Genomic DNA, 14544 nt, shown 5'->3' on the forward strand with positions numbered 1-14544 from the left:
TATTTATTATCATTTGTTTTATCATTGTCATTATTATTATTGTAGACTTATTTATGAATCTAAACCAGTTCTTTAAATATGCAATGTTTCATTTTCATTATTTTAAGATGGGTTAAAAGTAGGCATGTTATAAAATGTATTCTATTGCTGTACGGGTAGGGCGGAGAGGAAGAGCGGGTAGGGTGGAGAGGAAGAGCGGGTAGAGGGGAGAGGAAGAGCGGGTAGGGGGGAAGAGGAAGAGCGGGTAGGGGGAAGAGGAAGAGCGGGTAGGGGGAAGAGGAAGAGCGGGTAGGGGGAAGAGGAAGAGCGGGTAGGGGGAGAGGAAGAGCGGGTAGGGGGAGAGGAAGAGCGGGTAGGGCGGAGAGGAAGAGCGGGTAGGGCGGAGAGAAAGAAGAGGGCGGAGAGAAAGAGCGGGTAGGGCGGAGAGAAAGAGCGGGTAGGGCGGAGAGAAAGAGCGGGTAGGGCGGAGAGAAAGAGCGGGTAGGGGGAAGAGGAAGAGCGGGTAGGGGGAAGAGGAAGAGCGGGTAGGGGGAGAGGAAGAGCGGGTAGGGGGAAGAGGAAGAGCGGGTAGGGGGAAGAGGAAGAGCGGGTAGGGGGAAGAGGAAGAGCGGGTAGGGGGAAGAGGAAGAGCGGGTAGGGGGGAGAGAGGAAGAGCGGGTAGGGGGAAGAGGAAGAGCGGGTAGGGGGAAGAGGAAGAGCGGGTAGGGGGAAGAGGAAGAGCGGGTAGGGGGAAGAGGAAGAGCGGGTAGGGGGAAGAGGAAGAGCGGGTAGGGGGAAGAGGAAGAGCGGGTAGGGGGAAGAGGAAGAGCGGGTAGGGGGGAGGAAGAGAGGGGAAGGAGCGGGTAGGGGGGAGAGGAAGAGCGGGTAGGGGGAGAGGAAGAGCGGGTAGGGGGAAGAGGAAGAGCGGGTAGGGGGGAAGAGGAAGAGCGGGTAGGGGGAAGAGGAAGAGCGGGTAGGGGGGAGAGGAAGAGCGGGTAGGGGGAAAGAGGAAGAGCGGGTAGGGGGAAGAGGAAGAGCGGGTAGGGGGAGAGGAAGAGCGGGTAGGGGGAGAGGAAGAGCGGGTAGAAGGGAAGAGGAAGAGGGGTAGAAGGAAGAGGAAGAGCGGGTAGGGGGAAGAGGAAGAGCGGGTAGGGGGAAGAGGAAGAGCGGGTAGGGGGGAGAGGAAGAGCGGGTAGGGGGAGGAAGAGGGGTAGAGGGGAGAGGAAGAGCGGGTAGGGGGAAGAGGAAGAGCGGGTAGGGGGAAGAGGAAGAGCGGGTAGGGGGAAGAGGAAGAGCGGGTAGGGGGAAGAGGAAGAGCGGGTAGGGGGAAGAGGAAGAGCGGGTAGGGGGAAGAGGAAGAGCGGGTAGGGGGAAGAGGAAGAGCGGGTAGAGGGAAGAGGAAGAGCGGGTAGAGGGGAAGAGGGGGTAGAAGGAAGAGGAAGAGGGGGTAGGGGAAGAGGAAGAGCGGGTAGGGGGAAGAGGAAGAGCGGGTAGGGGGGGAAGAGGAAAGAGCGGGTAGGGGGAAGAGGGGAAGAGGGAAGAGGAAGAGCGGGTAGGGGGAAGAGGAAGAGCGGGTAGGGGGAAGAGGAAGAGCGGGTAGGGGGAAGAGGAAGAGCGGGTAGGGGGAAGAGGAAGAGCGGGTAGGGAAGAGGGGTAGGGGGGAAGAGGAAGAGCGGGTAGGGGGAAGAGGAAGAGCGGGTAGGGGGAAGAGGGGTAAGAGGAAGAGGGGTAGGGGGAAGAGGAAGAGCGGGTAGGGGGGAGGAAGAGCGGGTAGGGGGAGAGGAAGAGCGGGTAGGGGGAAGAGGAAGAGCGGGTAGGGGGGAAGAGGAAGAGCGGGTAGGGGGAAGAGGAAGAGCGGGTAGGGGGGAAGAGGAAGAGCGGGTAGGGGGAAGAGGAAGAGCGGGTAGGGGGAAGAGGAAGAGCGGGTAGGGGGAGAGGAAGAGCGGGTAGGGGGAAGAGGAAGAGCGGGTAGGGGGAAGAGGAAGAGCGGGTAGGGGAAGAGCGGAAGTAGGGAAGAGGAAGCGGGTAGGGGGGAAGAGGAAGAGCGGGTAGGGGGAGGGGCGGGTAGAGGAAGAGCGGGTAGGGGGGAGAGGAAGAGCGGGTAGGGGGAAGAGGAAGAGCGGGTAGGGGGAGAGGAAGAGCGGGTAGGGGGAAGAGGAAGAGCGGGTAGGGGGAGAGGAAGAGCGGGTAGGGGGGAGAGGAAGAGCGGGTAGGGGGAAGAGGAAGAGCGGGTAGGGGGAAGAGGAAGAGCGGGTAGGGGGAGGAAGAGCGGGTAGGGGGAGAGGAAGAGCGGGTAGGGGAAGAGGAAGAGCGGGTAGGGGGAAGAGAAGAGCGGGTAGGGGGAGAGGAAGAGCGGGTAGGGGGGAAGAGGAAGAGCGGGTAGGGGGAAGAGGAAGAGCGGGTAGGGGAAGAGGAAGAGCGGGTAGGGGGAAGAGGAAGAGCGGGTAGGGGGAGAGGAAGAGCGGGTAGAGGGGAGAGGAAGAGCGGGTAGGGGGGAAGAGGAAGAAGAGCGGGTAGAGGGGAAGAGGAAGAGCGGGTAAGAGGGGTAGAAGGGAAGAGGAAGAGCGGGTAGGGGGAAGAGGAAGAGCGGGTAGAGGGGAAGAGGAAGAGCGGGTAGAGGGGAAGAGGAAGAGCGGGTAGAGGGGAAGAGGAAGAGCGGGTAGAGGGGAAGAGGAAGAGCGGGTAGGGGGGAAGAGGAAGAGCGGGTAGGGGGAAGAGGAAGAGCGGGTAGGGGGAAGAGGAAGAGCGGGTAGGGGGAAGAGGAAGAGCGGGTAGGGGGAAGAGGAAAGAGCGGGTAAGGGGAAGAGGAAGAGCGGGTAGGGGGAAGAGGAAGAGCGGGTAGGGGGAAGAGGAAGAGCGGGTAGGGGGAAGAGGAAGAGCGGGTAGGGGGAAGAGGAAGAGCGGGTAGGGGGAAGAGGAAGAGCGGGTAGAAGGGAAGAGGAAGAGCGGGTAGGGGGGTAGGGGGAGAGGAAGAGCGGGTAGGGGGAAGAGGAAGAGCGGGTAGGGGGAAGAGGAAGAGCGGGTAGGGGGAAGAGGAAGAGCGGGTAGGGGAAGAGGAAGAGCGGGTAGGGGGAAGAGGAAGAGCGGGTAGGGGGAGAGGAAGAGCGGGTAGGGGGAAGAGGAAGAGCGGGTAGGGGGAAGAGGAAGAAGAGCGGGTAGGGGGAAGAGGAAGAGCGGGTAGGGGGAAGAGGAAGAGCGGGTAGAGGAGCGGGTAAGAGAGAAGAGCGGGTAGGGGGAAGAGGAAGAGCGGGTAGGGGGAAGAGGAAGAGCGGGTAGGGGGAAGAGGAAGAGCGGGTAGGGGGAGAGGAAGGAAGAGCGGGTAGGGGGAAGAGGAAGAGCGGGTAGGGGGAAGAGGAAGAGCGGGTAGGGGGAAGAGGAAGAGCGGGTAGGGGGAAGAGGAAGAGGGGTAGGGGGAGAGGAAGAGCGGGTAGGGGGAAGAGGAAGAGCGGGTAGAGCGGGTAGGGGGAAGAGGAAGAGCGGGTAGGGGGAAGAGGAAGAGCGGGTAGAGGGGAAGAGGAAGAGCGGGTAGGGGGAAGAGGAAGAGCGGGTAGGGGGAAGAGGGGTAGAGGGGGGAGAGGAAGAGCGGGTAGGGGGAAGAGGAAGAGCGGGTAGGGGGAGGAAGAGCGGGTAGGGGGGAAGAGGAAGAGCGGGTAGGGGGGAAGAGGAAGAGCGGGTAGGGGGAGAGGAAGAGCGGGTAGGGGGGAAGAGGAAGAGCGGGAAGAGGGAAGAGAGGAAGAGCGGGTAGGGGGAAGAGGAAGAGCGGGTAGGGGGAGAGGAAGAGCGGGTAGGGGGAAGAGGAAGAGCGGGTAGGGGGAAGAGGAAGAGCGGGTAGGGGGAAGAGGAAGAGCGGGTAGAGGGGAAGAGGAAGAGCGGGTAGGGGGAAGAGGAAGAGCGGGTAGGGGGAAGAGGAAGAGCGGGTAGGGGGAAGAGGAAGAGCGGGTAGGGGGAAGAGGAAGAGCGGGTAGAAGGGAAGAGGAAGAGCGGGTAGGGGGAAGAGGAAGAGCGGGTAGGGGGAGGGAAGAGGAAGAGGGGAAGAGGAAGAGGGGTAGGGGAAGAGGAAGAGCGGGTAGGGGGAAGAGGAAGAGCGGGTAGGGGGAGAGGAAGAGCGGGTAGGGGGGAAGAGGAAGAGCGGGTAGAAGGGAAGAGGAAGAGCGGGTAGGGGGAAGAGGAAGAGCGGGTAGGGGGAAGAGGAAGAGCGGGTAGGGGGAAGAGGAAGAGGGGTAGGGGGAGAGGGGAGCGGGTAGGGGGGAAGAGGAAGAGCGGGTAGGGGGAAGAGGAAGAGGAAGGGTAGAGGGGGTAAGGAAGGAAGAGCGGGTAGGGGGAAGAGGAAGAGCGGGTAGGGGGAAGAGGAAGGGGGTAGGGGGGAAGAGGAAGAGGGTAGGGGGAAGAGGAAGAGCGGGTAGGGGGAAGAAAGAGGAAGAGCGGGTAGGGGGAAGGAAGAGGAAGAGCGGGTAGGGGGAAGAGGAAGAGCGGGTAGGGGGAGAGGAAGAGCGGGTAGGGGGAAGAGGAAGAGCGGGTAGGGGGGAAGAGGAAGAGGAAGAGCGGGTAGGGGGAAGAGGAAGAGCGGGTAGGGGGAAGAGGAAGAGGGGTAGAGGAAGAGTAGGGGGAAGAGGAAGAGCGGGTAGGGGGAAGAGGAAGAGCGGGTAGGGGGGGAAGAGGAAGAGCGGGTAGGGGGAAGAGGAAGAGCGGGTAGGGGGAAAGAGGAAGAAGCGGGTAGGGGGAAGAGGAAGAGCGGGTAGGGGGAAGAGGAAGAGCGGGGGGGGGGAAGAGGAAGAGGAAGAGCGGGTAGGGGGAAGAGGAAGAGCGGGTAGGGGGAAGAGGAAGAGCGGGTAGGGGAAGAGGAAGAGCGGGTAGGGGGAAGAGGAAGAGCGGGTAGGGGGAAGAGGAAGAGCGGGTAGAAGGGAAGAGGAAGAGCGGGTAGGGGGAGAGGAAGAGCGGGTAGGGGGAAGAGGAAGAGCGGGTAGGGGGAGAGGAAGAGCGGGTAGGGGGGAAGAGCGGAAGAGGAAGAGCGGGTAGAAGGGGGTAGGGGGAGGGAAGAGCGGGTAGGGGAAGAGGAAGAGCGGGTAGGGGGGGAAGAGGAAGAGGAAGCGGGTAGGGGGGAGAGGAAGAGCGGGTAGAGGGGGAGAGGAAGAGCGGGTAGAGGGGGAGAGGAAGAGCGGGTAGGGGGAAGAGGAAGAGCGGGTAGGGGGAAGAGGAAGAGCGGGTAGGGGGAAGAGGAAGAGCGGGTAGGGGGAAGAGGAAGAGCGGGTAGGGGGAGGAAGAGCGGGTAGGGGGGAGAGGAAGAGCGGGTAGGGGGAGAGGAAGAGCGGGTAGAGGGGAAGAGGAAGAGCGGGTAGAGGGGAAGAGGGGGTAGAAGGAAGGGGAAGAGGGGGTAGAAGGGAAGAGGAAGAGCGGGTAGGGGGGAAGAGGAAGAGCGGGTAGAAGGGAAGAGGAAGAGGGGGGGAGAGGAAGAGCGGGTAGGGGGGAGAGGAAGAGAGGGGAAGAGGAAGAGCGGGTAGGGGGAAGAGGAAGAGCGGGTAGGGGGAAGAGGAAGAGCGGGTAGGGGGAAGAGGAAGAGCGGGTAGGGGGAAGAGGAAGAGCGGGTAGGGGGAAGAGGAAGAGGAAGAGGGTAGGGGGGAAGAGGAAGAGCGGGTAGGGGGAAGAGCGGGTAGGGGGAGAGGAAGAGCGGGTAGGGGGGAAGAGGAAGAGCGGGTAGGGGGAAGAGGAAGAGCGGGTAGGGGGGAAGAGGAAGAGCGGGTAGGGGGAGAGGAAGAGCGGGTAGAAGGGAAGAGCGAAGAGGGGGAGAGGAAGAGCGGGTAGGGGGAAGGGGGGAAGAGCGGGTAGGGGGAAGAGGAAGAGCGGGTAGGGGGAAGAGGGAAGAGGAAGAGCGGGTAGGGGGAAGAGGAAGAGCGGGTAGGGGGAAGAGGAAGAGCGGGTAGGGGGAGAGGAAGAGCGGGTAGGGGGAAGAGGAAGAGCGGGTAGAGGGGAAGAGGAAGAGCGGGTAGAGGGGAAGAGGAAGAGCGGGTAGGGGGAAGAGCGGAAGAGGAAGAGGGGGTAGGGGGAAGAGGAAGAGCGGGTAGGGGGAAGAGGAAGAGCGGGTAGGGGGAAGAGGAAGAGCGGGTAGAGGAAGAGCGGGGGAGAGGAAGAGCGGGTAGGGGAGAGAAGAGCGGGTAGGGGGGAGAGGAAGAGCGGGTAGGGGGAGGGAAGAGCGGGTAGGGGGAGAGGAGAAGGAGGGTAGGGGGAAGGGGGAAGAGGAAGAGCGGGTAGAGGGGAAGAGGGAAGAGGAAGAGCGGGTAGAGGGGAGCGGAGAGGAGGAACGGGTAGGGGGAAGAGGAAGAGCGGGTAGGGGGAAGAGGAAGAGCGGGTAGGGGGAAGAGCGGAAGAGGAAGAGCGGGTAGGGGGAGAGGAAGAGCGGGTAGGGGGGAGAGGAAGAGCGGGTAGGGGGGAAGAGGAAGAGCGGGTAGAGGGGAAGAGCGGAAGAGGAAGAGCGGGTAGAGGGGAAGAGCGGAGAGGAGGAACGGGTAGGGCGGAGAGGAGGAGTGGGTAGGGCGGAAGAGGAGGAGTGGGTAGAGGGGAAGAGGACGAGCGGGTAGGGCGGAGAGGAGGAGCGGGTAGAGGGGAAGAGGAGGAGCGGGTAGAGGGGAAGAGGAGGAGCGGGTAGAGGGGAAGAGGAGGAGCGGGTAGAGGGGAAGAGGAGGAGCGGGTAGAGGGGAAGAGGAGGAGCGGGTAGAGGGGAAGAGGAAGAGCGGGTAGAGGGGAAGAGGAAGAGCGGGTAGGGGGAAGAGGAAGAGCGGGTAGGGGAAGAGGGGTAGGGGGAAGAGCGGGTAGGGGGAAGAGCGGGTAGAGGGGAAGAGCGGGTAGAGGGGAAGAGCGGAGAGCGGGTAGGGGGGAGAGGAGGAAGAGGGGAGAAGGAAGCGGGTGGAGGGGAGAGGAAGAGCGGGTAGGGGGAAGAGGAAGAGCGGGTAGAGGGGAAGAGGAAGAGCGGGTAGAGGGAAGAGGAAGAGCGGGTAGGGGGAAGAGGAAGAGCGGGTAGGGGGAAGAGCGGGTAGGGGGAAGAGCGGGTAGAGGGGAAGAGCGGGTAGAGGGGAAGAGCGGAGAGCGGGTAGGGGGAAGAGCGGAGAGCGGGTAGGGGGAAGAGAGGAGGAAGCGGGTAGGGGGGAGAGGAGGAAGCGGGTGGAGGGGAGAGGAGGAAGCGGGTGGAGGGGAGAGGAAGAGCGGGTAGGGAGAAAAATATAAATAATTTCACAAGGAATAAGTACACCGTACCGGGACAATGTGCAGGTGTTCGAGGTAACTGAGGTAGATATGTTAATATACAGTGCATTCAGCAAGTAGTCATAGCCCTTGACTTATTCCACATTTTATTGTGTTACATCCTGAATCCAAAATGGATTAAATAAATTAAAAATATAACCCCTCTACACACTTTCTCATAATGACAAAATTAAAACAGGTTTTTAGACATTTTAGTTAATTTATTGAAAATTAAATACAGATATCTAATTCTGACATTTTTTCACACCCCTGAGCCAATACTTTTTAGAAGTACCTTTGGCAGTGATTACAGCTGTGTGTGTTTCTTGGTAAGTCTCTTAAGAGCTTTCCACACCAGGATTGTGCAACATTTGCACATTCTTCAATAAATTCTTCAAGCTCTGTCAAATTGGTTGTTGATCATTGTTAGACAACCATTTTCAGGTCTGGCCATTGATTTTCAAGTAGATTTAAGTCATAACTCTTATTTGGCCACACAGGAGCATTCACTGTCTTCTTGGTAAGCAACTCCAGTGTAGATTTGGCCTTGTGTTTAAGGTTATTGTCCTGCTGAAAGGTGAATTAATCTCCCTGTGTCTGGTGGAAAGCAGACTGAACCAGGTTTTCCTCTACGATTTTGCCTGTGCTTATCTCCATTCCTTTTTTTTTTTATTCTGAAACTCCCCAGTCCTTAACGATTACAAGCATACCCATAACATAATGTGGCACCTTAATTGAGGTGGATGGCTCGTGATAATGGCTGGAGTGGAATTAAATACATCAAACACACGGTTTCTATGTGTTTGATGCCATTGCATTTGTTCTGTTCCAGCCATTATTATGAGCCATCCTCCCCCCAACAGCCTCCACTGTGATGCAGCCACCACCATGCTTAAAAATGGAGTGTGGTACTCCAAACACAACACTTTGTGTTCAGGACAAAAAGTGAATTGCTTTGCCGCTTTTTCTGCAGTATCACTTTAGTGCCTTGTTGCAAATAGGATGCATGATTTTTAAATATTTGTATTCTATACAGGCTTCATTCTTTTCCCTCTGTCAATTAGGTTGGTATTGTGGAGTAACTACAATGTTGTTGCTTCAAACTCAGTTTTCTCCTATTACAGCCATTAAACTCTGATTTAAAGTCACCATTGGCCTCATGGTGAAATCCTTGAGTGGTCAGATGCCAAGCAGTTGCCATACCAAGATGTTCTCAATGATGCAGCTGTAGAACTGTTTGAGGTTCTGAAGGTCCATGACCAAAACAAATTCAGCCCCCTTAGGAAGAAGAGGTGTTGTCATGCCCTCTTCACAACTGTGTCGGTGTGTGTGGACCATTGATAATTCCTCAGTGATGTGGACACCTAGGAACTTGAAGCTCTTGACCCGATCAACTACGGCCACGTGGATGGGGGCATGCTCAGCCGTCCGTTTCCTGTAGTACACGATCAGCTCCTTTGTCTTGCTGACGTTGAGTGATAAGTTGTTGTCTTGGCACCACACTGCCAGGTCACTGACCTTCTCCCTATAGGCTGTCTCATTGTCGTTGGTGATCAGGCCAACCATGTTGTGCCGTGCGAACTTATTGAATATGTTGGAGTTGTGCGTGGCCACACAGTCGTGGGTGAACAGGGAGTACAGGAGGGGACTAAGCATGCATCCCTGAGGGGCCCCTTTGTTGCGGGTCAGAGTGGCAGATGTGTTGTTGCCTACAGTCACCACCTGGGGGCCGCCAGTCAGGAAGTCCAGGATCCAGTTGCAAAGGGAGGTGTACATTCCCAGGGTCCTGAGCTTAGTGATGAGCTTGGAGGGCACCATGGTGTTGAACATTGAATTATAGTCTAACAGCATTCTCACGTTGGTGATCCTCTTGTCCAGGTGAACATAGGAACTCTACATCTCTATTTCTGTGTCTTGGCCTAAGCTTATCTTCCTTTTTTATATATATATTTTTAAATATTAATATCATACAGTAGACACCTAGAGTGATACGCCTATATGCATGCAATGCCCTGGCGCATATAGCACTCACATCTCTGACAGCTGAGCTGTGAGGTGGACAATTTGTTTTAGGAAAGTAAAAACCAATATAACAATAGGCTAAAGTTTTTCATATTTTACACATCGAAAGTTACATTTTATTTTATTTGTTATAGGCAGGTTTTAAGGACACATAACGGTTGATCATTTGGCCAATATCACTTGTTTATTGATGGCGTTGGTAGCGTCCAGTCTGAGGTTTCTTTCTGCTCTCGGATCCTGACTGGTCTTCGGATCCAGATCGGGAGGCGTTTGTTTGGGTCTGTTTCTCCACGGGTCTTTTCAGAACATCCTCGGGTTCATTCGGAAACGGGTCTCCATTTTTATAAAGTTAATTTATTCATATCAAGTCAGGTGGGAATGCCACTTTCCATTCCCTAAGTTGCACCCGTGACCCACTATATTACAGTATATGAATAGCCCTGTATTACCACTGGAGATTAAACCTCCATGTTAGATCTAGTTCAATAAGGTATACTAATTCTGAAGAATGTCCTACATGACGTGGAAGGACAGTAAAGATCATTCACGATGCATACTCAAATAAATGAAATATATACTGACACTGCTAAAATGTCTTGTGTTCTCTGAACTGAATTACATAAAATAACACTGTCTCCATCAGGTGTCCTTCAAGTCTACGCGCCATGTGAGCTTTCACATGGATGAGGAGGAGATTGTAAGGATCAACCCTCGCAAGGATGTTCTGATTCGCGGCTACGAGGACTACCGCCACCCAGTCATGTGGAAGCAGGAGGCAGAGCGAGAGGACCCTGACTTCCCTGCCCTGTTCCACAAACTGGACAGCAAGAAGTGTGAGTACCTCTTCCCTGAGGGGCCGGGCATGGAGTCCCACTCAGGCCCTGGGAGTATGGGCATGGGCACAGGACTGGGGCTAGGGCTGGGTAAAGACTCCAAGGTGCAGCCCTCACCGCTGCTCAAGTCCAAAAAAGGGCGGCGGAGGCGGGAAGACGGGGAGCGTTCTCGCTGCATCTACTGCCGGGAAATGTTCAACCATGAGGACAACCAGCGGGGCCAGTGCCAGGATGCTCCTGACCCCATCAAGCAGTGCATCTATAAAGTCAGCTGCATGCTTTGTGCCGAGAGCATGCTGTACCACTGCATGTCCGACTCGGAGGGAGACTTCTCGGACCCGTGCTCGTGTGACACGGCTGACGAGCAGTTCTGCCTGCGCTGGCTGGCCCTGACGGCACTATCCTTCATCGCCCCCTGTATGTGCTGCTACCTGCCTCTGAGAGCATGCCACCACTGTGGGGAGGCCTGCAGATGCTGCGGGGGCAAGCACAAGGCCGCTGGGTGACCTGACTGAACTCTGACCCCTCACCCGGGATGACCTACCCACAACACAGCTAGCTGACACAGGAAAGCGGAAAAAGGCTGGGTATTCAAATGCCGGCAACCTTGTTTTTCATTCACCTCAGAGGGGGTGACATGTTGTTGTAGACGCCGGGCTCTGGAGGTCTTTTGTGTCCTTCGACGCAGAGAGCAGCGGAAGACTAACCTTGTGTTTTACGGGCTCTGAGCGTGAAGTAGAGTTCAGGAGCTGAACGCGAGGAGAAGGCATTGAGACTAGCAGACATGGAAATATTATTAAACAAACACACTCTTACTCACACTCGTACATAATACACGCAACAACCAGGCCACCATGTCACTCTCCCTACAAGTAATGTGTAACTTTATGAAGGAATATTGTCTTTTGTACAGAGAGCAGCAACTACACAACAACAACAGCAAAACAAGAAAAGAAACCATTTGTGCACACGGAAAACAAACTTGAAGTCTGCTAAAAGGGATATGTTGTTGTGAACTTGTAGTTGGGTAACATTGGCAGGTCCTTTATGACTCGAGCGTTCGCTGACGGTGTAATTGTTAGAGAAGGTGCACTAGAAATGTTTATCCCCCTTCACACAATTCTAATGGTACATTAACCTTAAGACCATTCTTATTGAGTCATTTAACAGTTGCTGTGGTGGATGTGTACGTGTTTCCTTATTTTTCCTATTCATCAAATGTTGAACAAAAAAAGAAGGTAACACCTTTTTATCGTTTGCTGGTACAGTCTGACATAGCTAGATGTTAGAATGATTTCCTTGTTTTGGTAAGGTGTTTTGGACCACTTAATTGCATTCCAACATGGTGATCAATTCCATGAGCAGGAGCGAAAATATGGTAAAGTCTTTCGCAGTCCTCCATCCCCCAAACTAGTCAAGAATTAATGTTAGCACTTCTTGACTCACCTTCCATGAGACCAAAATTCCAGGTACTTTACCAGATTTTCTATTTTGACTCCATCACATCTTCGCTTCATGGTAAAACTGTTTTTTATTTAAAGCTGAAGTTTTTCCTCAACCAGCAAGTTTTTCTGTTTAATGTTGGTGAGTAAGGGGTCTTGAGTGCCCCTTTGTTGAACAAGGCACTTAAATTAGACTAGTTTGGGGAAAATATTTTGTTTTTATTAGTCTGAAACTAGAAATTACCAACTAAAACTCACATTTTGTGTGCGAAAAGCAAACCTTGAAAGCACTGGTCTCCAAGCTTTTGTTACAGCACCATCTTCAAATTTCAAAAGTACTTGATGTCTGTCCCCTTGTGATTTGAAGCATTTGTAACGAGTCAAATGTACTACTGTTAAGTAATTTTGCAGCTTGTCCATGGTAAGTCAGAGAATACATAGTTTAACATTTGCCCAGTCATGAATGAACAGGTACCTCATTCTAAATGCCAAAGGGCATTTGCCTATAGGTAATTATAGCATATGGGTATGATTGTTTGTTACACACTATATGTGCGTAGGTCTTCATATGCAGGGAGATGTCAAGCACAGTGATCATAGAAACTGATAACTATGTTGACTCGTTGTTACAAACCTAACTTTGTTGAAAGCTGATGGGGAGATGCAGTATGAAGGTCCTTGTTGTAATCCATATTTCACTCCGAGGAACATAGCCACAATAACTGTAGACATACCTCTGGTTGTATTCATTTGATGCTGCGTCTTTAAAAGACAGTATGTTATTGCTAATTCCACTGTTTTAAGAAATCTGTCTGTCTGTTTTCCGGAATCGTTTTTGAGAACAAAGAAATTGGTTTCTTTGATAATTTAGGCCAGGGGTGTCAGTCATTCCACGGAGGGTTGAGTGTCTGTGGGTTTTTGTTTTTTTCCTTTCAATTAAGACCTAGACACCCAGGTTAGGGGAGTTCCTTACTAATTAGTTCATCAATCAAGTACAAGGGTGGAGCAAAAACCCTCAGACACTCCATGGAATGATTTCGACATGTGATTTAGACAAAATCGTTATCAAAAGGATTTTAAATCACCCCTATTTGAAAAGCTTGTCATTACAGCCCTGTACTGTAACCAATAGATATGCACACCATCCCCCGGACCACCCCTTCTTGAGAAGGACGTGGCAACCCTGTCGTCGCCAGACTGGATGGGGGCAGTCAACTTCTTCCATATCCCTCTCTTATGTCCCATGCGAGGTACCAACCAACACTCTTTACTTTCTATGCAAACTGTTGACCATGAGAAACACATAGACCTCTCCACACTGAGTCAGTGACAGGACACTTTACTAACGCTATGTAGACGTTACCCCAGGTACTAAACTCCAAGCACCTATAAATAAGTAACACTATATTTAAATACCGGATCAGAATCCCATTTTTTATTTTTTATTTAGAGAGCTGTATTTGTCATTGCTGTCAGCATATACTGTAGCTTCAATTGACAGCATTATGTACATAGGTCACCTTTTAGTATTATTTCACATTGAAAGTGGAGGGCGTTCATGATGGAAATGACAATTGAGCTTTTAATGGAGTTTCATTCTAGTTTTCTATGAAGGGAGGAAGGTTAGAGTGCTAACATGGTACAGTAGTGACAGTCCACTTATTTAAAAAAAAAAGTTATATATATATATATATATATATATATATAAGCTGCTAGATACAATCACTAATTTTTTTATTGATTTGAGAGCGAAGTCGGCACCAAGTTCCTATGACCGTATATAACCGTGTGTGCGTGTGCTCATTTGGTTGGTTTATCCATGTTTTTATTCTCCCATATTGTAATTTGGATTGCCCTGCATATCTCAAGCTGAACCCAAGATTAGATTCACCTGATTTAAAAACTTGCTGGCTGAGGAGTAAAGTGTAGGACGTACATTCATACAAGTTTAGCTGAGAGATACTGAAATCTGTTTCATTCTGCATTAACCAGCACAGCGTAACTCGCTATCATGTACTGTATTATATATGCAACGTGTTTGTCTGCTTTAATATATTTATGTTTTACCTGTCAGTTAACTTTGCATAAGACTTCAGTTCTTAACCACTTTGCTGCTAGTCTTTTATTCTTCTTTCAGTCTTGGAAAGTGCATATTTTTGGAATGCTTAATAATGTACATTCTTGACTTTGTCTGCGTTAAAAAGAAATGCCTATATAAACGTGTTCAGTGTATTGCTTAAAAGGGTTTCTTTTCACAGCAGTTGAGTGGTTACTTTTCAATTCTCCAATGCTTTGGTGCACTGATGATGTATGTAGGTTTTTTTCTTACAGCGCTTGATGATGTAACATTTCTGTGATTAGTTCTAAATTGTGGAAAACATTTGTGTTTTGTAAATTGCAGTATAAATGGTCTTAATTCTTCTGTGAACACTGCCTGTTTCCTTTCTTTCTCATGCCTCTTTTCTGTCAGTTTCTTAGTGCCATTGGCTTTACATCCTGACAACCTTGAAAAAGTGCCTCACGTCCATCATAGTTTCCATCTAAAACTTAACAGCTCTTGTTCTGGTTATATTGGTTTATATATGTCTAGATATTTCTACCATGGTTTGAAAATTCTAAGTATATGATGTAAAATGTATAGTTCAATAACTCATGTCATAGTTGTATTTTCTTTATACAGATGTAACTTGTTACTTTTCATAAATATAGAATGTAAATTTGCATACACTTGTAATTTGTCATATCAAATAACATTATCATAATAAAATGGTGAGTTTTAATCTTGTGGGATTCTTTTGAAGACTTCAATCGTTCTCTTTCCTCCTCAGGTTTCCTTATGATCCGAGGGGAGTCCATAGTGTTATTAATATGGTGGAGACTTTACATATGCACTGTGCAACCAAATTGTACATAAGTAACTTCAATGAAAAATTATGTTTTTCATTTTAACAGTTCGTTGCAAAAGTGAGATATTTTGGTCCTTTAAGTACATCTAGCTCTTTTTGCCCCTAGCAGTTCAAATCGTGATAGTGCTC

General features: G+C 51.9%; 1 protein-coding gene across 2 annotated transcripts in view; it reads left to right on the plus strand.

The window, feature by feature from the left end:
• LOC124046592 (sprouty-related, EVH1 domain-containing protein 1-like) overlaps positions 1 to 14289 on the plus strand; it is an 82196-nt gene extending 67907 nt beyond the window's left edge. For both annotated transcript variants that reach the window (XM_046367131.1, XM_046367130.1), the window contains one exon: positions 9878 to 14289. In XM_046367131.1, the coding sequence (XP_046223087.1) occupies positions 9878 to 10573 (696 nt within the window). In that variant the 3' untranslated portion in view covers positions 10574 to 14289. The remainder of the gene's footprint in view (positions 1 to 9877) is intronic.
• Positions 14290 to 14544: the final 255 nt, after the last annotated feature.

This window comes from Oncorhynchus gorbuscha, linkage group LG10 (genome assembly GCF_021184085.1).
Source record: "Oncorhynchus gorbuscha isolate QuinsamMale2020 ecotype Even-year linkage group LG10, OgorEven_v1.0, whole genome shotgun sequence".
NCBI classification, from domain to species: Eukaryota; Metazoa; Chordata; class Actinopteri; order Salmoniformes; family Salmonidae; genus Oncorhynchus; species Oncorhynchus gorbuscha.